Genomic DNA, 21,796 nt, shown 5'->3' with positions numbered 1-21,796 from the left:
CCCCCCCCCCCCCCCCCGCATTATGCAGGTGGGCCTCAGCTAAGCAGGCAATGGCCCTAGAAGCCATGCCTGAGGTCCCCTGAAGAGGAAGGAACACTGCCTCCAGACTACCTCTGCATTGACTGAAACATCAACTCCAGCTGGAATTTCTAGACTTACAGCTTGCCCTGCAGATTTCAGACTTGCCAGCCCCCATGATCACTGGAGCCAGTCCCTTAGAATACATCTCTTTTCTAGTAGGAAAATGAGCACCTCCCATTGGTTCTGTTCTCTGGAGAGCCCTGACAGCCATATCCTCTCTCAGTCTCTGTGCTGCATTCTCAGTGTCTTCTTCAGAATGATGTTCCAGTTTACTAATTTCCTCCTCAGCTGTGCTTAATTTGCAATTAAACCCTCCCTCTGTTATGCACATTGTTTTATTTTCTTTATTTCTGCAATTCCCATTTGGTTCTTTTTTTTCCTGGCTTCCATCTCTCCCCCTACGTTTTCCATCTTGTTTATTAAACCCCTTTTACCCTGCTGGGTATGGTTCTACGAAAGTCTGTGTCCACGAACCCCGCTCTCTGGAGGTGTGAGTCTGTGTCCATCATCCTCTGCTGTCTGCTGGGTTTTGTTAAGGTGGTCTTAGCCCCTCCCAGGCCTGCTTGTTTTTGCTGTGTTTGAAAATTTTCTGTGGGGTTATTTTGCTCTAACTCTTAGTAGAACCATCTTAATCTAAATTCAAAAATAGAGATGATTTGCCCTAACTGGTTTGGCTCAGTGTGGATAGAGCGTCAGCCTGCGTGTGGACTGAAGGGTCCGGGTTCAATTCCGGTCAAGGACACATGCCTGGATTGTGGGTTCGATCCCCAGTGTGGGGCGTGCAGGAGGCATCAGATCAGTGATTTTCTCTCATCGTTGATGTTTCTATCCTTTCAAAAGTCTGCTTTATATATTTTTAAATCTTTATTGTTTAAAGTATTACATATGTCTCCTTTTCCCCCTTCGACCCCTCCCTGGCCACGATGGTCACTTTTTAATCTCCTCTTTGCATTACTTTTATTATTTATTTATTTATTTTTATTTTTTGTTAATCCTCACCAGAGGATATTTTTCTATTGATTTTTAGAGAGTGGAAGGAAGCAGGGTGGGGGGTGGGGGAGAGAGAAAGAAAGAAACATCGATGTGAGAGAGACACATTGATTGGTTGCCTCCCCCATGCCCCTGACCAGGGCTGGGGATGGAGCCGGCAGCTGAGATAGGCCTTGGAATTGAACCTGTGACCCCTTCAGTCCATGGGCAGCTGCTCCATCCACTGAGCCAAACTGGCTGGGGCCTCTTTGCATTACTTTTCTGTAAGGCATTTATACTTTGTTTTCCCCAGTGGAATGTAATCACCTAAGGCCGTGGTCGGCAAACTGCGGCTTGCAAGCCACATGCAGCTCTTTGGCCCCTTGAGTGTGGCTCTTCCTAAGCCTTAGGAGTACCCTAATTAAGTTAATAACAATGTACCTACCTATATAGGTTAAGTTTAAAAAATTTGGCTCTCAAAAGAAATCTCAATCGTTGTACTGTTGATATTTGGCTCTGTTGACTAATGAGTTTGCCGATCACTGACCTAAGGTATGGTATGTTGGTTTTTGACCATCTTATTCACTGCTCCATTCCCAGTGCAAAATTGTTGCTGGCACATCATAAAGATCAACACACATTTGTTGAATGATTAAATGAGTGCCTGGCTTATGCTGATCAACTTCTTAGGTTTGGATAAATGAAATGTATTGACAATGGACATATTTTCCTTAAATGGTAAAATTCTCAGAAGCAATGCAATTAAGCTTAATGTTCAGTTCTTTTGTGAAACAATTCTTAGAAATCATGATGGAAATTAAATGAAACTTAACTAATATACAAATATTTTATAAAGAACTCCCCAGACAACTGAAACAAGTGTTTTCTATAGTTTTAATTTTTTATAAGCTATGAGCTAATTTGCTTCGGGAGATTAGTGCTAATGCATGTAAATATCTTATTAAATATTTCTTCGTTGAATCTAATTTTTTGATCTTCATGCAAAGATATTAACATTATTTTTAGATTTTTCTAACAAGATACATAATTTCCAATTCCTTCAAGGGAACAGGAGGATAAATTTCTATCTCTGGTGACTGGAGGACAAAGGAGTCTGTCGGATGCTTTTTTGAAGCTCTTAAACACTTTTGAAAAAGTTGTAGGCCATTCCATAATATTTCTGTGTTTGTTTTAATATGACAATATTGCAAATTACTTACTATCTGCATGAAAGAAAATGTTTGCTTCTACCCACTGGGTTATTTTGCAAGATACTATTAATGATCATTACTATCAGAAATTTCTCCTGAATTAAAGAGGCCAGAGATTCCCTATCAGATTCTACAGCTTAGTGCGACAATATTTTGGAAATTCAAACTCACGAAAAAATGTGGATATAAACGGTACAGGTCTCCTCCACACCCACTGCTGTTCCCTAAAGGGAGGCATCGGGAACGCGACCGGGAGGTGGTGTTGGGCAGGAGTTACAGCCGACTGTCAGCAGGCGTTACAATAAGTAGCAAACTTCTCTCTGATAAATTCAGTTGCTTATAAAACATGAATTCTGAAGAGTCTTCTGATACACCGACTAATCATTCTTACTACTTCAGGAAAATACGTGCTGAGAAGGAAGATGACTGAGGCTCTTTTCGATCTGTCACTGTCCCTGATATTTTTGTCATGTGAACGTAAGCCACGAGTCTGAACTCATAGTTCTAACATTCAATTCCGGTGGTTTATCTCTCAATTTCATTCTCATTGCCAAGACCGTGTCATAGGCTGTAGAGCAAATCATAAGTTTAATCTTCAGTGTGGACTAAGAATGCTCACTACTAAAAATCACATCTGCTAAATGTGTCATTAGCACGAACAAAGACATGACCTGTCCTCTCCAGATTTCCACCCTTGGTTATAACATTATTTTTCTTGATCCAGAAAAATAAAAGCTGAGCCTTGAGGTTGGAGGCTCAGACACACCCGCCCCCGACCCCCCAGCCTGGTAGGTGAGGATCCACAGTCAGTTTCCATTGCACTTTCTGTTTTTCAAAAGATGAGTGTGCAAAGCACAGATGTTTGTTGTCATTCTCCCCGTCTCTTTGAGAAGGACCAAAGGCAAACCTTCAGGGCGGCTCTTCGCAAACACGCAGCTCTGGCTAAGGATTCGGGCTCAGGGCAGCCAAGAAGTGGGCTTGTGTTCCTCAGGCTTTGCCCATAGGTGTTGGCTGGTCTATGCAGAACTGGTCAAGCACAGATGGGGCAAAAGTAGGTCTATAGTTGTAAGTAGGCGAAACCCAGAGTTTATGCTTGTATTAATTATTATTTCCGTACGAACAGCATAAACCTCCTTTTGCCCCACCCTGTATAGGGTAGAGTGAGCAGAGGGGCCTCTCTCCTGAATGCTTGCTCAGCAAAGTTAAGCAAGTGCTCTTCATGAATTACTTCTTTTGGTTCTCACTACCACGCCCAAGGACACTCTTACTGCCCTGATTTTATAGTTTAGAACGATTTTATAATATTGGGAATACATCTTAGGCCCAGCTCTTAGCCACACAGTGGCTTTCAATTTTCTGTTTCAGAGAATCTGTCAGAGACGTAAACCAGTCAGTGGCTGCAGTCTGCCAGCACTACTCGCTGCCTGGCCCACCCGCCTGGTTTTGCAGCCAGTGCCAGCGGCTCCCTCAGAGCGCCCTGCTTGGGCCGGGAGCTGCCTCAGGGGTGGTGTTTTCCTGCAGGCCCTGGAGGAGGCTTCCACGCGCTCCAGGCAGTGCTAGGAATCCCTATGGGTCTGTGTGTGGAAGGCCAGCGTCACAGTGGAGGCGTGTCCTTCCCAAACCGATCCTCCCTGTCATCACAGAACTTGACACTTCCAAGGCCACAGGCCTCCTGGGCGGCCTGGGCTGGCCATCCCCGTGTCATGGTGGGGACGCTGGGGTCCAATGACATGGGCGGTGTGCAAAGCTGGGAGTAGGATGCTCAGAGCTTGCTGGCTTTCTCTGTTGCCTCCAGAATGTGCTTCCCCAGTGTGTGCTAACCTCCGGCTGGTGCGGAGAGCACAGGGACCCTGAGTCCAGCCCCCCACCCAGGGCAGCCAGGCCCTGTACCATCCCCCGCCCCCCAGCCTCTAACCTGCAGGCCCTCTATTGGAAAGGATTCTGCTGACAGGTACGTTGCTGTCCTGCTGGACATGCGCACCATTAGTTTTACTTCCACTGGGCACTGTGCGCACCGCGGCTGCAGTCACACGAGGGCGCACGGATGTGCCGCGCGCATGCTGTTGTACATTCTCTGAAACGTGGCCCGGCCTACATTCAGGCCTTCCTTCTTTGTTAAGTGTTGGGTAGCTGTAATTTTGCTTGATACGTCTTAAATATCTATTGGCCAAAATGAATAGAATCTGCCCGATTGAGCCCCTTTGGGGCCTGCCTGTGCCAGCCGGCTGGGGGGTGTGTTTTTGAGGAGGAGGAGTTCTCTTACCACTGAGGAGGGGCCGGTTGTGCCGGTATGAGGGGGGCAGCTGGCCGATGTCCTCGGCCCTGCGGCTCAGCACCCGGCAGAGGTGGCCGGTGTGGTGCAGGCTGCCCACGACGATGCTGTGCAGGTACACGGGCTCGATGAAGTGACAGAGGAGGGCGCCCTGCAGCCCCAGCACGTTCCACCTGGAGGGAGGGAGAGGGAGGAGTCAGTGCGTTTGCCCACCTGGTGAGGACGGAAAGGGCAGCCTCGCAGGTCCCCCCACCCCCCACCAGACGGGCTCCAGCTGGGCCTGTTGTGTAAGGTACCTGTGCCTCTCTTCCCTCGGCTCTGCCCCTGCGTGTCCCTGTCCCCACCGCCAAGACTGACGGGAGCTATCAACTCTGGCATACTGCTGAATGAGCCGAGCTCCTAACTGCTGGGGACAGGGTCTGACGGGGCTCTGCGCTTTAATAGACATGGCCTCCGTTTCTGGCAGTGGATTGCTAGATGGACTGGAAGCTACCTATTTTCTCAGGGACTTAAAATTAGATTAAAAGGGATGGAAGACACTCAGTCCCTGATGTGAATCTGCGTTTTTCTTTATATTAGCTGGGAAGTTTCAGAAATTTATTTTTTTTCAGTTTAGGGGACATACTCCCCCAACCCCCGTCCTCCGCAGTCAGCGTGACCCATAGTGTTGGAATTAAGTGACATTAATAAGCGACCTTGTTTTGTGCTGGGGTGGCTTTAGACGCCAGATCAGAGGTGGAGGGGAGCCCATTTTCTCTGAAATAGATAAGCACTGGCTGAGTGTGTCTGCTTCTTCAAGCAAAGATGACAGGGGCACTTTAAGATTGTTTTTTTCTCCCTGCATTTCGGCGGTGCAAGGCTTCGTGTGTCCGATACTTAAGGCACCGAGCTGTGGTTTCCACTCTAAATAACGCGTTTAAAGCCCCACCGCCATCGGCAGCGAGCGTTATGCAGCTAATTTCTTACATCATTGTTCTTTTCATTAATTAACATTTCTCCGCGTGAGAGCGGTTATTGTGGGGCCGCCGAGCCGCACGTTTCTTTTCATGATTAATAAGGAGTCATTACATTTCCCCTCTCCCGAAGCAGTCAATTATCACAGAGCCCTGCCCGTTAATTACCGCGCGTTCGCACCAGCCTGCCCTACCTGGAGAGCAATCTGCCCCAGAACCTGCAACACCGATTGCTTTAAAAAGTTCTCCTTAAATTTTATTCCAAAAACACAAGCAATTTAGCCGGCGACATTAATCTGCCTCGGAAGCACCGTGGTGAATGAAGAGCATCTTTCAATCTCATGCAAGAAGAGGCAGCCATCTGGCCGGCGAGGGCGGCGCCGCCCCGCCCCCTGCGCAGGCGCGGGTCATTAACGTAATGTGTTCATCTACATAAAGCTCCAGTGGAATATAAAGGGTAATATTTATACACAAACAATTTAGTGCTACGGTTTAAACAGCCGTTGGTTTTATGAAACGTTTACTTTATCAGATTTGCACAGCTTCCCTTCCACAAAAGGAGGGTGGCCATTTCTGCAGGCCCGGCCTGCATTTCTCTCTGGAGGGAACCGCAGGGCTTGTCCTCTGCGTGTTTGTGACTTCGCCAAAGAGCGAATGTCAGAGAGTGTTGGAGGGGCACGCGTTTCTGAAAGCAGCGCAAGAGCTTGTCCCGGATTTCGGGACCTCTTCGTTTGGCGATGCCGTTTCTGCACAGACCTTTGTTTTCACGTGGACAGCGCAGTCTGATGTGGCGACCTGGGGTCTGGGGTGGGGATGGGGGTAGGGGTGTGAATTCAGCGAAATCCCCACAAGGAGTGTGTGGTGTCCGGGCTGTTCTGGAAGGAGGGACCCCCAAGTGTCTGAGTGGTGATTATGGGGTTTGGCGCTTTCCCTTAAGTCAGAAACTGGAATTTCTAAGGACAGACCGAAAATCGAGGAAAAACTCAACAAAGTCACCTTTTGGCATTTTGCAGTAAGATTGGCTGCAAAATGCCAAATGTCTTTTAGATTTGAAGAGGCTGGGAAGGTATGCCAACAACAACAGCAACAACAAAACTCACTTAACATAAGTCTGCTTCACTATAGAAGTTCTTGGTGTTCGTTTTTCATTTTTGATCCAAATACAGGCTTTCTTGCATTCGTACGTATTGATGAGAGATTTTCTTGCAGTGAGGGGCCGAGATGTGGTAGATTTTCAGGTACGATGGTAAGTTACCATTTATGGCAGTGGCTCGCAACCTTCCTAATGCCGCGACCCTTTAATACAGTTCCTCATGTTGTGGTGACCCCCAACCATAAAATTATTTTCGTTGCTACTTTATAACTGTAATTTTGCTACTGTTATGAATCGTAATGTAAATATCTGATATGCAGGATGTATTTTCATTGTTCGCGACCCACAGGTTGAGAACCGCTGATTTATGGTGATGGATTCTGGGGTGCAGACCCAAGTGGTGTCTCATAATTTCTCAGATAGGTAGGGAAGTTTTAACACTTCTTATCAATTAAAAGCAGGGGAGTGGATGTTTTTCGCTTAAGAAAGCACTTTCTTGAAATAAGCTATGTCTTGAACAATAAAATCAGTATTCCTAGAAGAAATACGTTAGGCCAGTGGTCGGCAAACTCATTAGTCAACAGAGCCAAATATCAAGAGTACAACGATTGAAATTTCTTTTGAGAGCCAAATTTTTTAAACTTAAACTATATAGGTAGGTACATTGTTATTAACTTAATTAGGGGACTCCTAAGCTGGCCTTTGCTAAAAACATCCTCAATCTGATTGAGGTATGTTCGCTGAGGTCGACCCCTTCCAACTCTCCCATCCACACTCGTATACTTGTTTCACCTATCTCCTTTCCGAAAACCAACTTCTGCGCATGGGCCACAAAGTTTCAAGCGCACTGTACGTGCGTGCCCGCATGTGGTATTTTGTGGAAGGGCCACACTCAAGGGGCCAAAGAGCCACATGTGGCTCACGAGCTGTGGTTTGCCAACCACTACATTAGGCCACTCGCGTACTGGCTTTGAACAGAACTGAAACATGTTTGGTTGGTTCTGACTCTACGGGATTGTCTAAAGACAAATAACTTCTGTATCTGGTTTTCTGCTAAAAACTTTTACCACAAAGCGAAAACCAACCTTCTCCTTGCCTGGCTACAGGAGTTTAAAGCTCTTCAGCGATCACGATCAATAAAACCAAATGTCTTCCTAATGTAGATGGGAGGATTTTCAGCATCCAGGGTTGAATGGAAAAATACCTCTCCTTTTGATTAAACAGCCGATATTACTGCCATGTTGACAGAGAAAAAAAAAAATCCCATGTCTAGTTTTCAATATAGATATTCCCTAAATAAACACGTCTGTTTGGCAATCACTGAAATACCAAAGATAAGTAGGGAGAGATCTTGGGAGAAGGCTGCCTTCCTTTAACCAAGAGAAGCAATCTCCTCACAGTTCAAACCCTGGCTCCAAGGGTCCGTGGAGACAATCTCAGGGAGGGATCTTTCTTCCGACGGTCACTGCCCATTTGCGCCTGGGACGCCGACAGAGAGCAGTGGGTGCTGGGGCACGTTTGAGTGGTTGCTCTTCCTGCCTATTGCTTTTGCCACTTGACACAGCCCAGAAAGGACATGTAACTCTCCACTGTGACAGTGAAGTCTGGGGTGCATCGTTCAAGTACCATCAGAAACATATACCTAACCTAGCGTAAGACCGGCCACATGGATCAATAGAGCAGAATGGAAACACCAGAAATAAGCTCTAATAGATGTGCAAGGACTCAGGCATGGCCCCACAGCAGTGGTTTCCAACTTCAGGGCACACTGGACCCATCAGAACCTTTGGGACTCTCCTGGTGCTGGGTCCCCCCAGACTCTGATAGGGTTGGTGCGGGGGGTGGGGGCAGCATGGGCCAGTATTTTCAGTGCCCCCAGGTGATGCTAACGGGTACCAGGGCTCAAAACTGCAGCAAAACACCCAGCACAGATTTCAGAGTCAAAAAATTAGGTGGAACATGGGTCCTGACAGAAGTCAGCTGTGCTACCCTTGACCACTTCCTGCTCCGCTAGTCACTGCAGGTGCTCTGACGCGGGGGCGGGGCTGCAGGTGCTTCTGATGGTCCCTGTGCTGGTCATATGGTCATAGCAGTAATGTAACTTCTCCATTAAGCAATGGTCTCCATCATTGTGAAGGCTGTTGTCTAGGGGTTGACACTCTCTCCTTCACGTCCTCTCCCACTCCCAACCTCACAAGTTCTCCCCTCACTTCTTTGACCAAGACAGGCAATGATGCCAAGTCAGAGGCATTTCTGCACAATGGCCCATCCCATTGCCAGTCTCCTGATAGCTCTCCTTGGGACGTTCTAAGCAAAAGAGAAGACCAGTGATGCTTCCACTCTGTAATATCACTGCTAGGGATTCACCCCAGGCATATAAAAAGCCAGGATATATATATATATCACAAAAAGATTGTTTGCAATTGAAAACAAAACTAAAGAAAACTGGAAATAATAGAATTGCCTCTTAGCAGGGAATGGCTAAGTAAAGTATGATACACTCAGAGGGACTACAGATACGGCTGCCCACAGCCTGCCTGACACTGAGGCATGAGTCACCAGGTGCCCTGTCCGCGCACCTGACCTACTGGCTGCACCTGCTGGCTGGACTGCTCTTCTCTCCCAACGGCCATCCTGCTGGTGCCCCTCTCCTCACGCCCTTTGTAGGCCACAAGCTGGCCAGTCACAGTGTTGCCACAGAACCCACATGTGTGTCGCCCGCCCTCACTCATGCTGTCACCTCCACCAGCCTCCTCTTGGACCCCAGCTGCTGGGCTGTGCAGGGTCCCCATAGCCCATGAAGGGAACCCTGGCTGCTGGCCAACGTCCACATGCTGCCCTGAGAGCGTGCCATGAAGGTTTGCAGCCGAACAAACGACCTCTGTCAGGCCCTGAAGCTTTGGGGTCATTTGTTAACACAGCAGATGCCTGGTGGAGTCGGTTACATTTTCTGAGTGGACCCGTGGCCTCCAGGAGCTCCCCAGGAAGTCCATATATGTCACAGAACTAAAAGCCGCCCAAGCAGTAGTCCTTGGGTGGCTGTTCCTATTGGCGGGGGAGTAGGGGGAAGTGGAGCTCTCCACAGCGACAGGGAGGGAAACAGGGTCATTCTGCCAGGGATCAGTTGGGGTCAGGACGATGTTGTGCCACTTCAGGTCATGTTGGCTGAAAGGGGATACTTCCTCTTCACACACGGTCCCATTTCTCTTTTCCAATCCTGCCTAAAAAAAAGTTCTCTCTCTTGCCATGACCTCTCTGGCTTAGTCTACACCTCACACACTGCTAAAATGTGAACGTCTCGGAGCACAGCAATGCCACTCAGGCCTAGGTTGTTCTCAGTGTGTCTCTTGGTCCCAGGTGCTGTCAGTCCTCATCCCAGCCTCCTGCACCGGGCGAGGCTCTGGGATAGAGAGCCTTTCCCGTAGCTGAGTCTGGAGAGGGGCCCCTGAGGCCTGGCCGTGGGCTCTGGCTGCATCGGTTTCTTGATTCCTGGGCGGCAAACTGTACTCACCCTGCGTGGCGACTTTTTATTTCTTTTGTGACGGTGGAAGCCATGAAAGGGAGCTCTGACCTGTGTGTGCATCACACAGGTTCACGTTTCTCTCCTGCCCTGTGACCTCGGCCTCGCGGTCCCCACTGTGTCCAGTTGACATCATGGCCTTTGTGAACTGTCTGTGTGTTTTCTTACATTGTCATTTAGGCCATGCCTGTTTCTGTTACCACGCCTGCTGTCTCTCACTGGACTAAAGAGGTTTCTAGCTTCCCTTCTGCAGACATGGAGCTTTGCTGGGTCCGGCGGGTGGCGGGTGGTGGGTCGGGGGTGGCAGGCAGTGGGCTGCTGCCTCAGACCTGGGTGCTTTGCCATGGGAAGGTGATGGCTACTTTGCCAACTTTTATGTTGGATCAATATCATTGAATTTATCACTCCCTGCTTTCACCACTAGGAATCTATATATATAAAAGCCTAAGAGACCTTTACGACCGGTTGCCATGATGCGCACTAGCCACCAGGGGGCAGACACTCAATGCAGGAGCTGCCCCCTGGTGATTAGTGCACTCCCACAGCTAACCTCCCCCAGCCAACCCCATTCAGCCCTGATCGGCCCCGATTGGCCCCCGATCACCGGCCAGGCCGAGGAACCTCACCCGTGCACGAATTTGTGCACCGGGCCTCTAGTAGAGTAAGATTTAACTTAGAAGCTATAAGATTCCCACACAGTCTTTGGGAAAGAAAGAGGAAAAGGTGATTAAACAAACTATGAAAATTTGGGGCTGGGTGTTTGGGAAGAACAGTTGTTTTTTTAAGAACATGCGTTTTGAGGTTGGAAAAATGAACAGCACTCTCATGTGATTTCAGGAGAACCGGTGACACTTCCAAGGCAAGGTGACTGCCAGTAAATCAAGTGCCCAGGCCCCCGCGGCTGGGGGCCGAGAGGAGAGGCTCACCTTGAGGACTGTGAGCGGCAGTCGTGCCGTCAGGAGAAGCCCAATCTCCACAGCCTGAAATCCACGTTCAGACGCCAGGCAGTGCCGGCCTCCCCAGGGAGCAGCTGGAATTTTTACAGCTCATTTTTATGGAGAAAGTTTTAATCTGCTCATTTAAAGACCCATTGCGATCAATAATCAAGCTCAGGTACTTAAAATTAGAAACCATGTCTAAAGGAGCATTAGTTCCAGAAGGTTTAGATTTTTATATGCTGCTCAACTTTTGATTCCTAGAGACAAAAGCCAGAAACACCTCCCTGTGTCCCCCTTCTCTAGGGTGCCCGCGTTGGCCTGCTGTGAGGTGCAGGTCGGCCTCTCACAGCCACAAAAGCAGGTGGCGTCCATGGGATGTGGTGGCAACAGTGACGTTTGCTGTTGTCTGTGTCCTTGTCACATGGAGGTGTAAAACTTTGTTGACTGGGCTCCTTTGAGCAGAAAGATGGGGGACTACCGTGACTTTGGTGTGCCACCCAGCCCAGCTTGTGGTTTTGAAGGTTAATTTTCATTGATGTGGGACACGACCCTTTTCTGTAGTTTCCTTCCATCTTCACTGGATGATGTTAACGGTGGCATTTTAGGAATAGATTTTACTGTAACTTTTTTGTTTGTTTTGTTAAGCCTTACATGAGGACATCCTTTCCTTTGCTCTTCAGAGAGAGTAGAGAGAGGAAGGGAGAGAGAGAGAGAGAGAGAGAGAGAGAGAGAGAGAGAAACATTGCTGTGAGAGACACATCAACTGGCTGCCTCCTGCACCTACCCCAGCCGGGGGCGGGGTATGAACCTGCAACCTGAGTATGTGCCCTTGATCTGTAATCAAACCCACAACCCTTCGGTGCATGGGATGATGCTCTAACCCATGAGCCACATGGGCCAGGGTACTATGACTTTTTCTTGTTCTGTGATTTTCCAAAGATTGAATGAGTTGGGCTGAGTAATATCTCTCACCCAGGGCTGTCACAGCAATCCACTACAAACAGGGTGACCTAATAAACAAAGGACACTTATTCTCTCACAGCTCTGGAGGTCTAGGTGTCAGCAGGGCTGTGCTTCCTCTGAGGATCTAGGGAGAGTCAGTGCCAGGCCCCTCTCTGATCTCCCAGGGGCTATGCCATCCTTCCTGTCCCTCGGCTCGGAGACACAGTGCTCCAGTCTCTGCCTCCATCTGCATGCAGCTTTCTCCCTGTGTGCCTGTCCCCAGTGCCCTCTGCCTCTCTTACAAGATACATGTAGTTGTGCTGTAAGCCCATCCGAATAACCTAGCATAAGCACCTCCTCTCACCATCCTTAACTTAGTATCACCTTGTATATAAGGTCACAGTCACAGGGCCTGAGGACATGGACATATCTTTTGGGGCCACCATTCAGCCCAGCACACCTGCTGGGGTCCATCAAGTGATCTGCCCCATCTCTTGTTTATGACGACCTATGGTTTACCCTCTCCCATGGGCTCCATGCTCCACTGTGGGGAGTATGTCCCAAGTATGGATGTGGAGAGTTGGGAGCCTCAGGAAACTGTGCCGACTGGCATATGAAGTACTTGTAATACACAATGTTGTAGTTACAATATGAGATACAATGTTATAGACATAACATGAGACACCGTTACACACAAGGTATAGACACAATATGAGACAGTGTATATACAATGTTATAGACACATTAGAGCAGTGATGGCGAACCTATGACACGAGTGGCAGAGGTGACACGTGAACTCATTTTTTTGGTTGATTTTTCTTTGTTAAATGTAATTTAAATCCTATCTAATAAAAGACAAAAAGAGTAATTGACCATACCTTTGCTATGCTTCCCATTGGCTAATCAGGGTGATATGCAAATTAACCACCAACCAAGATGGCGGCCGGCAGCCACAAAGCTGAAGCGAGCAGGGGGTTTGGTTGCCCAGGCGATGGAGGAATCTGGTTAATTTTTAAGTTGATCATTTTGTATGGCCTGCAAATGATGTTATAAATAGCCCTTGGCAGATAAAATGTTCCCCACTCCTGCTCTAGGGGATAATTAGCCCAGAAAGATGAGGTTGAAAAGAAATTGTTCTAGATCTGGGGCACCCTGCTTCAGTTCGTCTTTCGAAAAGACGAATACTGGTGTTAATTGAGCTTAATTTGAGTGGCGATGCACCACAGCTCGCTCAGCACATACTGCCCACATGTGAGTCTCATGGGCACCGAGTATGGACTTCATAGCCCACACTGTCGCTTCTCCTCCCCATCCTTGCCTTACAGTGACCAAGAGGTGGGGAGGCCCAGCAGTGTGGGCACTGGGCTGTGGGGACAGAGCTGCTTTCTCGCACCATCAGATCTTTGTATTTCAGCTTCCAGGAGACCACGACCTCAGAAATGGAATGCCTATGCAGGAAGAGTGAAGCCTTCCTTAGTTTTTGAAAACAGAACCCGTGATTCCACAAATTTTTTTTTTCTCCTATGAAAGCAAGTTGCTAGGATCTGTACTTTTTCAGGAAAGAAAACTAAGGGGAGAAACTATGTCCTAAACCAGTGATGGTGAACCTATGACTCATTTTTTTGGTTGATTTTTCTTTGTTAAATGGCATTTAAATTTATAAAATAAATACCAAAAATATAAGTCTTTGTTTTACTGTGGTTGCAAATATTAAAAAATTTCTATATGTGACACGACACCAGAGTTAAGTTAGGGTTTTTCAAAATTCTGGCATGCCGAGCTCAAAAGGTTCACCATCACTGCACTAGAGGCCCAGTGCACAAAATTCATACACAGGTAGGGTCCCTAGCGGCTGCTGGCTGGGGTCTTCCTTCGTTCTATGCCACCTCCTGGTGGTCAGTGCATGTTATAGCAAGTGATCGAGTTCCCAGTCAGTTGAACTCTCAAGGGGACACTTTCCATATTAAGCTTTTATATATATAGACTAGAGGTCTGGTGTATGAAAATTCATGCACTGGAGGGGGGTCCTTCAGCTTGGCCTGCCCCCTCTCACAGTCCGGGAGTCCTCAGGGGCAGGAGGCGGCCTGGTGATCAGGGGAAGGCAACGCCCGCATCACACCTCTGCTGCTGCCACTGCCAGCAGGGCAAGCCTCAGCTGGCTCTGTTTACCTGTGCCTCAGGCCGGCCCTGGGTGGCTGGGGGATTGAGGGGACTGGGGGACTCCGGAGGTAGGCACACAGAGCAGCATGCCTGCCACCCTGGTGGTGTTGAGGGGATTGGGCGCCACCATCTTGTGGCTGTGGGCACCACCATCTTTGAGGGCAGGGTAGTCAATTAGCATATTCCCTCCTTATTGGCTGTGAGCGCCACCATTTTTGCGATGGTATGAGGATCAATTAACATTTCCCCTCTTTATTAGATAGGATTATGAGACACAGTGTTATATTGATTAAGGTTATATTTTAAAAGGAGCCATGATTGTAGCATTAAGCAATGGCTTTTGAGCAAACTGCTCTAAGCAGCAAAATCCTGACAACAGGAAAAAAATGTGCATTTAAGAAAAAAGATTAAGCCGAAGCCGGTTTGGCTCAGTGGATGGAGTGTCGGCCTGTGGACTGAGGAGTCCCGGGTTCGATTCCGGTCAAGGGCATGTACCTTGGTTGTGGGCACATCCCTAGTGGGGGATGTGCAGGAGGCAGATGATCAATGTTTCTAACTCTCTGTCTCTCTCCCTTCCTCTCTGTAAAAAATCAATAAAATATATTTTAAAAAAAAAGAAAAAGAAAAAAGATTAACACAAATGTAAAAGCTGACTGCCATTTTCTGCTACTGGGATATTGGCTAATTGGTTACTTTCTGATTTTCATCTTCTTCAATTTTTTTCTTATTGTGTTTCACTTTGTAATGGGGACCACCTGCATCTAGCTGGGTGTCCAGAGGTGGCGAGTGGGTCTCCTCATGCTGTCTCCATTGTTCCCCTTTCCCCAGGGCCAGCTCCAGGGTGTGCAGGGCTGTCTGTGGCCATGGGGACTTCGAGGTCTTGTTTTGCTGTTGGCACAAAGCCAGTTAACCCATAAGAATCATATGAAATGGCTTTTATCTTCAAGGTGGTCTTTAGCTCCAGGCTTTTAACTAAAATTTCTTTTTGGCCAAAAATCCAAACAGGAGAAGTTATTTCACTATCAAAATACTCATGGCCTAAGAATTTTCGTGTTAATGCCAATGACTCTGTTCATAAGAAAAAGAAATCAGATTTTGTTTTCTGCTATGTTCAAAATAAACATTATTTTTAAAGGAAGAAAAACTTACCTGGTGTAGCCACTTCAAGATTCCGGGGTGTTTTCCCATCAAAGGGGGACAAAGAGCTCTGGCTGCAACTCAGGATGTTATGTTCGCGTCTGGTTAGCCGAGTTGGGGGTTCGAGCTGTGGGTGGCACCTCCCACCTCCCACTGCATAGTGATGTCCCAGGCATTGCTGCCAAAGGAGCTGAGTGTGACCTTGCTCAGGAAGCCTGGGGACTCGCCTGCTTTCTGACCGAGGCATTCAAGAAAGCAGACATCGTTGGCTGTGCCTACCAGTGGACACACCTAGCACATCACACATTTCCCCTGGGCCTCAGGGCCCAGGCCTTTGAAATGTGTTGAACAACAATATCATTAACAGCAGCAGCCCTGTTCACCTTGGAGAGCCAGTCACCTTGCGTACTGGACTTAGAGAAATGGAAAACACGTGGAACATTTGTGTCTGCAGGTGCATCCTCTGCACACACTCAGGGTGTCCTGGGTCAGGCGCCTAGGCAATGTTCAGCCTGTGTGACCTCATCTCACTCTCCTATGTGACCAGGCACCACCCCTCTACCATCCCAGACCACAAAGACTCTACTCTCCCATTCTGGGAGCACTCCAGCCCTGGAGCTACAAGCATCTCCACAAAAGGGAGTCCACAGTCCTCTCACCAGGTGCAGGCCATGTGTCACTCACTGTGGCTCAGGGCCAGCCTTTCACATGCCTCCTCTGCAGAGCAGGGCATTCCATCCCTGTCCTTCATCCGCCTGTTCTGATTGGCATAGGCAATGGACAGGTGCAGTGCCACCTCCCAGAGATGGTGCTCTGACCTTCACATTCAGTGGTGGGAGGCCTCTTGTGTTCACATGACACTCGTCAGGTTACAGGGCTGGACTTGCCCATTGCTTCCAGGCTGGCCTCCTTGAACTGTGCCCGCTGTCCTGAAATGGCCGTTGTGTCTCAGGATGGTTATGTAAGTGTCACATCGTGGGCATCTGCCCAGGCCCTGCAGAGTATTCTAGAACCGCGGGGAGGGCACAGAGGCGCATAGGACTCAGACTGCCTCTCTCAGAGTGTCATCTATTAGGGGTTGAGATGTAAACCAGGTGAACATCTTCAGAAGACGAGGTTCTTATTAGGTGAAAGCAGTCCTTTGGAGCCCAGAATGAGAAATTGGTGAGGTTCTTGGTGCAGAGGCAGGTGGGACCTCGAGAAGCTGTGCAGGATGGGGTCCCATTCTTTTGAGCGGGTGCCCCCACCTGCCACTGAATTGGGATCCTTGAGGGGGGTGGTGGCCAAGGTGGCATTTTAAGTGGATTAGGGGGAGCAGGTCTAGTGACAGTTCAGGATTTTCCTGAATGGGGAGGAACATTATCTACGGACAGAGGGGATGTGCAAGAGTCTCCCACTTGCTCATGCTGGCTGACCTTTTTACTTATGATGGAGAGAAGTTAGTTCATTAAGTGTTTCCCGGAGAAACGTAAATAAAGGTCGTGTGAAAAAGTGAGGGAAATCAATGCTTAGGGAATTGGCCTTCTTTTTAGCTGGGTTCTAATCTTGATAAAGAATGGGGACAGAGGTGAGCCCCAATCAGTTAAGCCGACACCCTTTTCTGTCACACCTACTTCCTGAAGACTCATGACTGTAGCTGGGGATTATAGAGAGTGTCCCAAGGCCAGTGCAGAGAGGACCAAGGGGAGGGTAAATGGAAACATTAGCTGACATGTAAGGGAATGGGGAAAATGCTCCCATTGATGGAACGCTAGGAAGTCTCTCCACAATGTTTTACGGCTCATTTAGACCACTGTGAAAGTTTCAGGGCTTCTATAACATGTTTTACTGTAAACCTGCCTCACTACTGACATTGCAAAATGATATCAATTGTTATTCATGGGATTCTGTACTCAGAATGCCTGTTGTGGTCTAATTTATATTATTACTTAGGAATTATTGATCCAGACGGCGAGACCTGTGCATTACTTGTGATCTGTAGGTGGGGAATAACCGAGCTGTGCGGGCTCTTACTACTAGATCTTCTGAGATAACCGCTCCAGTTCATTTTTCACTGACATCAAAGGGAAGGTTTGCAAAGAGAATTGCAAATCTGCATAGTGGCTGCATCTCGCCTACCTTAATTAATGACAGGGTTTTATTCACTGACTGTCATTTTAATACATCAGTGTCACATGGAATAGGTGATGAAGGCAGTCCGCCTAGCACTCCTGGTTCCTGGCTGCGAAATGAAACGGCCTGTGTTCAGGGAGACCTTCCTAAAGCACTAAGTATGCATGGCTGTGGGCTCCTGGCAGCAGGTGGGGTAAGGTCCCCGGAGATTTCCTGGGCAAGAAGATCAGTCGTTTTCATTGCTGATAGACACATCCCTAATGTTTATGGGCAGCACACTGAACTTCTTAGCTGTGGCCACTGAGAAGGACAGGCATAGGGAGTTGGCAGAGACGCGGTTTTCACCTACCCAAGGCCGCCGGCAGGGGGCGCTGGGAGGGCCGCGGCGTCAGTTCCCGGTGGGCTCTGTGCTGCCACACCGCTCATAGTTCCCATAGTAGCCATTCTGAAGAGGAGGTTTCCTTCACCCAGTATTTCCCGAGTGCGGGGCCCTCAGTACAGCGTCGGTGTCCCGTGAGGGGTGCAGAGAAGCATAGCGTTTCAATCACACAGACGGTATGATTGACAGTCAGAGCAGGCCTCTGTCTTCCCTAGTATCCATGCTCCGGGATCGATACAGGTCTTGGTTCCTCACACTCACTACTGGTTGAGTTGTGTTCTTGACGCTAGCGTCATGTCAGCAACAAGCACAGCTGTGAGCGGCTCTACAGCACCCGGCTCTATCTCTGCCGTTTGACAGTGTCCCTGACGCGGCTTTGGGGGATTAAGCGCCGTGGTGGCCGCGTGTTAGGACAGCGTTTCATCCTGTCCCCGAGTCCACCTGTCCCTGAGTCCACTGCCCACTGTTCACCATCTCCTAGGTCCGCACTCACCGTGCCTGTGTGCAAGGTGCTGATGGGACGTGAGCCACGAGGTCACTGGGTGGGAGGTGTTCTCAGGAGGGAGGCGGACCGGACTGGGCGCTGAGTAGAAGCCGGAGCCTCTGCTCTCAGGGATCAGGCCCTGGGCCCGCCTCAGGTGGAAGGAGCCACCTGCCCCAGGGACTGGGAGGAGGGCAGTGACTCCCTTCCTGAGCTCAGTGACCGTGACTGCCCAGCGGTGCACAGGAGGCCAGAGGCTCATGGAGAGCCAGGTGAGCGTGGACAGTGCTCTCAGGAGACTGGCTCAGAGAGAAAGTCTCCGGCTGTGACTCCAGGAGTGCGTGGGGCTTCGGGATTTACTTCTGAGGATGAGAAAGGTGAGCTGATGTGATGATGACATGGTCCGCTGCCGGCAGAGGGTGCAGGCATGACAGGGAGGTGTGCCGGAGGAGGCATGTGCAGAGGGGACCCCGGAGAAGCGAGAGGCTGGGTGGAGCGAGGATGAGGAATGGGATGACGACATTCTTGCAAAGTGAGGGAGAGCTGGAGGTGGGTTTTCACTCATGGCTTCTGTTTCCCCACTGACGTGGGACAAGGGTCATCCCTGAGAGGCTGCGGCTGGTTCCACAAGTCTGTGAGTTAAAGGGGTCTGTCCAATCCCGCTGTCCTCCTGTGTTCTGCCCTCACACACGCCGAGTCTGGGCTCCTGATCCGTGAATTCACACTGTCTCCCGACAGAGGACAGACAGCAGAGCCAGCCTCAAACACGCTATTTCCAGCCTCTGTGCACACAAGTTTAAGACCTCTCAGGACCTTACATTCAGTGGTAGGCTGGTAACAGTTGGCTCAAAAAAGAAAAAAAAACTGGCACTGATTTGTAGGTCTTGCCAGTTTCCATGGTGTAAACACCATCCCTGTGGCCGACTTCAAGTCAATACCAGTGTGCTGGCACTGAGCGCAGGTTTGGGTTGAGATGAGCAGTGACGTGTACCCCCACCTGCAGACACAGTGGGTGCTAATAACACCAAGAGCAAAATAATAAAAAAAATGTAGTAAAGTAATTAGGAAAGTAGTGAAATTTGGGTATTTATTGCCTTTCTTTTAATATAACACATTTAGTTGTAAGTTTACATAGTTTAATTTTTAATAATGGCCGTGTTTAACAATTAGCCTTTGAAATTGCCTTTTAAAATTGCCTTAATTTAATTTCAATTAAATTTTGAAATTGCCTTTCAAAATTGCCTTAAAATGGCCGGCTCTGTGGGCCACGCTGGCTCCAGCATGCCCTGTGCCGGGAATAGTACATCCTGGTTCTAGGTTTTATAGCCACGCGAATCATCATGTAGATTCTGGAGGAAGGGACCATGACCTCCACATCTCTGTGTTCTTTGACCTCCACGTGCCGAGCTGGAATAGTTTGTCTGCATTTGTGGATGAAAGGTCTTTTGTTTGGAATGTTACCGAAACCCCAGGTTTAATTTTTGATTCTGCACAGGACAGATGAACACACAGTATCAGATGGTCTCTTTTCGAAGCCCGTGCACAAATAATGCACGCCACAGATGCTTCTGGTCTGAATCATTAGCATAACATATGCTCCCGCTCAAAAGTGGCGACGGTGGCCCTGCTCTCAGATAGCTGGTGCCTCAGCGCTATGTCCTCACCTTGTGCCGGGTCTGACTCTGGTGGATGCACAGACACCACATGCCAAGGTGAGGAGGCTGCCAGCTGCCAGGGCCTGGCGCAGGCAGGCCCCTTCACCACTGGTGGCATTTTCCTTCTTTACCTTCCTCCTCCTCATCACTCCTCCTCCTCCTCCTCACCAGCAAGTGTCATTGAGGAGCCACATGTGCACCTCTCTGTGATGCACAGAACCCCTTCAGACACAGGAGCCGCCAGTAGAAGGAACTCCTGGTGTGTCAGCAGTGGGGATGGAGCCTGCCAGGCAAGGTCCTGGTTGGGGGGTGGGCTGGTGGGAGGCCGGGAGTGTGAGCGTGAAGTGTGAGAAGAGGCAGAGGTGGCGGCGTGTCCAGGGCAGAGATGGATGGGAGAGAGACAGACACACAGAGAGAGACAGACAGAAATAGGCAGCAGAGACAGAGAGATAGAGATCAACACAGACACACATGCAGAAACAGAGAGTCAGAGAGACAGATACAGAATAGAGAGACAGAGACTTACAGAGAGACAGATAGACAGAGAGAAGGAACGACAGAGAAAGGGGAAAGGAAAGGGTGAGGGAGAAAACAAATGACAAGGAAGCAGTAGGGAGGGGTGGGCTCTCGGGGACCGAGTGAGGGGGAGAGGGAACTTGGGGCCAACTCCTCCTCTAGGGCTCCTCCCCACCTCATGGTGGCTCTCGGTGTGTCGCCACCAGATTTGGGGGCCAGAACGAGGTGCGTGAGAGACTCCCCACTGAGTTCGAATCCACCTGGCACTGTGGGTGGATTCCCAGATCCGTTCAGGGAGGGCTGTCCCCCAGTGGCCCAGAGCCCGAGGCCACCAGGCCCGCACACCTGAACGCTTCCTCAACAGCATGCTAGTCTTTCTCATCCGGCACTGTCTGAGCACTCCGGGAGGGGTGCGCTGTGGACTTGCTGTTCCCAGCAGGTTTTATTAGAAAGAGCAGAACCTGACTCTGAGCAGCTACATCACCTTCGGCAGACCTGTGACAACAAATGCAGCGTGGGTTCTGTAGCTGCGTTTCATTTGCTGCCTATTGACGTTTAAGGTCCCAGAGATAATGAACTTTCAGTTTTACAGCATTCATTCACTTTGTTTTTCTAGGGAGGGAGAGAATTAATTTAGATAGGACCCCATGTGACCAAGAGGATTTTGGTTCAGGTGAAAAGGGCTCCCTTTTCCTGCTTCGTGAGCAGGTGAAACTACCTCACAGTAGGAACACATCTTCTCTGAAAGATGAGCTGGCTGCAGACAGCGGCTGTTCCCGAAGATGCAGAGTTCGTGCTTTGGTTTATTGTCATTAGGCCCTCCTGTCCCCTCTGCTGGGCTAGATGCTCTCAACCTGGGCAGCAAATGGCCCTGTCTCTCCTGCAGCTGTTTGGCAAGTCCTGTGAGAATTCGGATCCCCTGTCCTTGGGGCGAGCTTTTATCTGAGAGCAGGGAGGGAGGCCCTGAGAAGGCGGGACCTCATTGGGGTCTGCAGCACCTGCGGCTCTTGCCCCACACCCTGGAGCTGCCCTGCTCCTGAGTCCACGGAGGGACCCTTACCCTTGCGGCCGCCTCTGACTGCTCTACTCTCTGGTGTCTAGGAGAAAGGCAGCCTTGGGTGAGTAAGTTGAATTATGACAGGTAAAGAAGTCATTCAACCCTCAGCACACGTTTCCGGAGCAGAGGGACATGCCAGGCCTGGGTAAAATACTCTTTGAGTGACAACAGGACAGACAATCCCAGCCTGTGGGCATCCACATGCTGGGAACATGCTTGGGACAGTGCCCGTGGCCTGGGTGCTCTGGGAACCCGGCCCCCTCACCCTACCTCTAGTCCTGAGGGCGGGGGGTTTGAGACGCTGCCCTGGCATCCCTCCC

General features: G+C 49.4%; 1 protein-coding gene across 1 annotated transcript in view; it reads right to left on the bottom strand.

Annotated features, from left to right (window-relative positions):
• LOC102761469 (double-stranded RNA-specific editase B2) overlaps positions 1 to 21,796 on the bottom strand; it is a 68,662-nt gene that overhangs the window by 13,230 nt on the left and 33,636 nt on the right. Inside the window, exon 5 of the mRNA XM_015560304.1 lies at positions 4,525 to 4,706. Within this exon, the coding sequence (XP_015415790.1) occupies positions 4,525 to 4,706 (182 nt within the window). The remainder of the gene's footprint in view (positions 1 to 4,524; positions 4,707 to 21,796) is intronic.

This window comes from Myotis davidii, unplaced genomic scaffold (assembly GCF_000327345.1).
Source record: "Myotis davidii unplaced genomic scaffold, ASM32734v1 scaffold194, whole genome shotgun sequence".
NCBI classification, from domain to species: domain Eukaryota; kingdom Metazoa; phylum Chordata; class Mammalia; order Chiroptera; family Vespertilionidae; genus Myotis; species Myotis davidii.
This window is presented reverse-complemented; position numbering and strand designations above follow the sequence as displayed.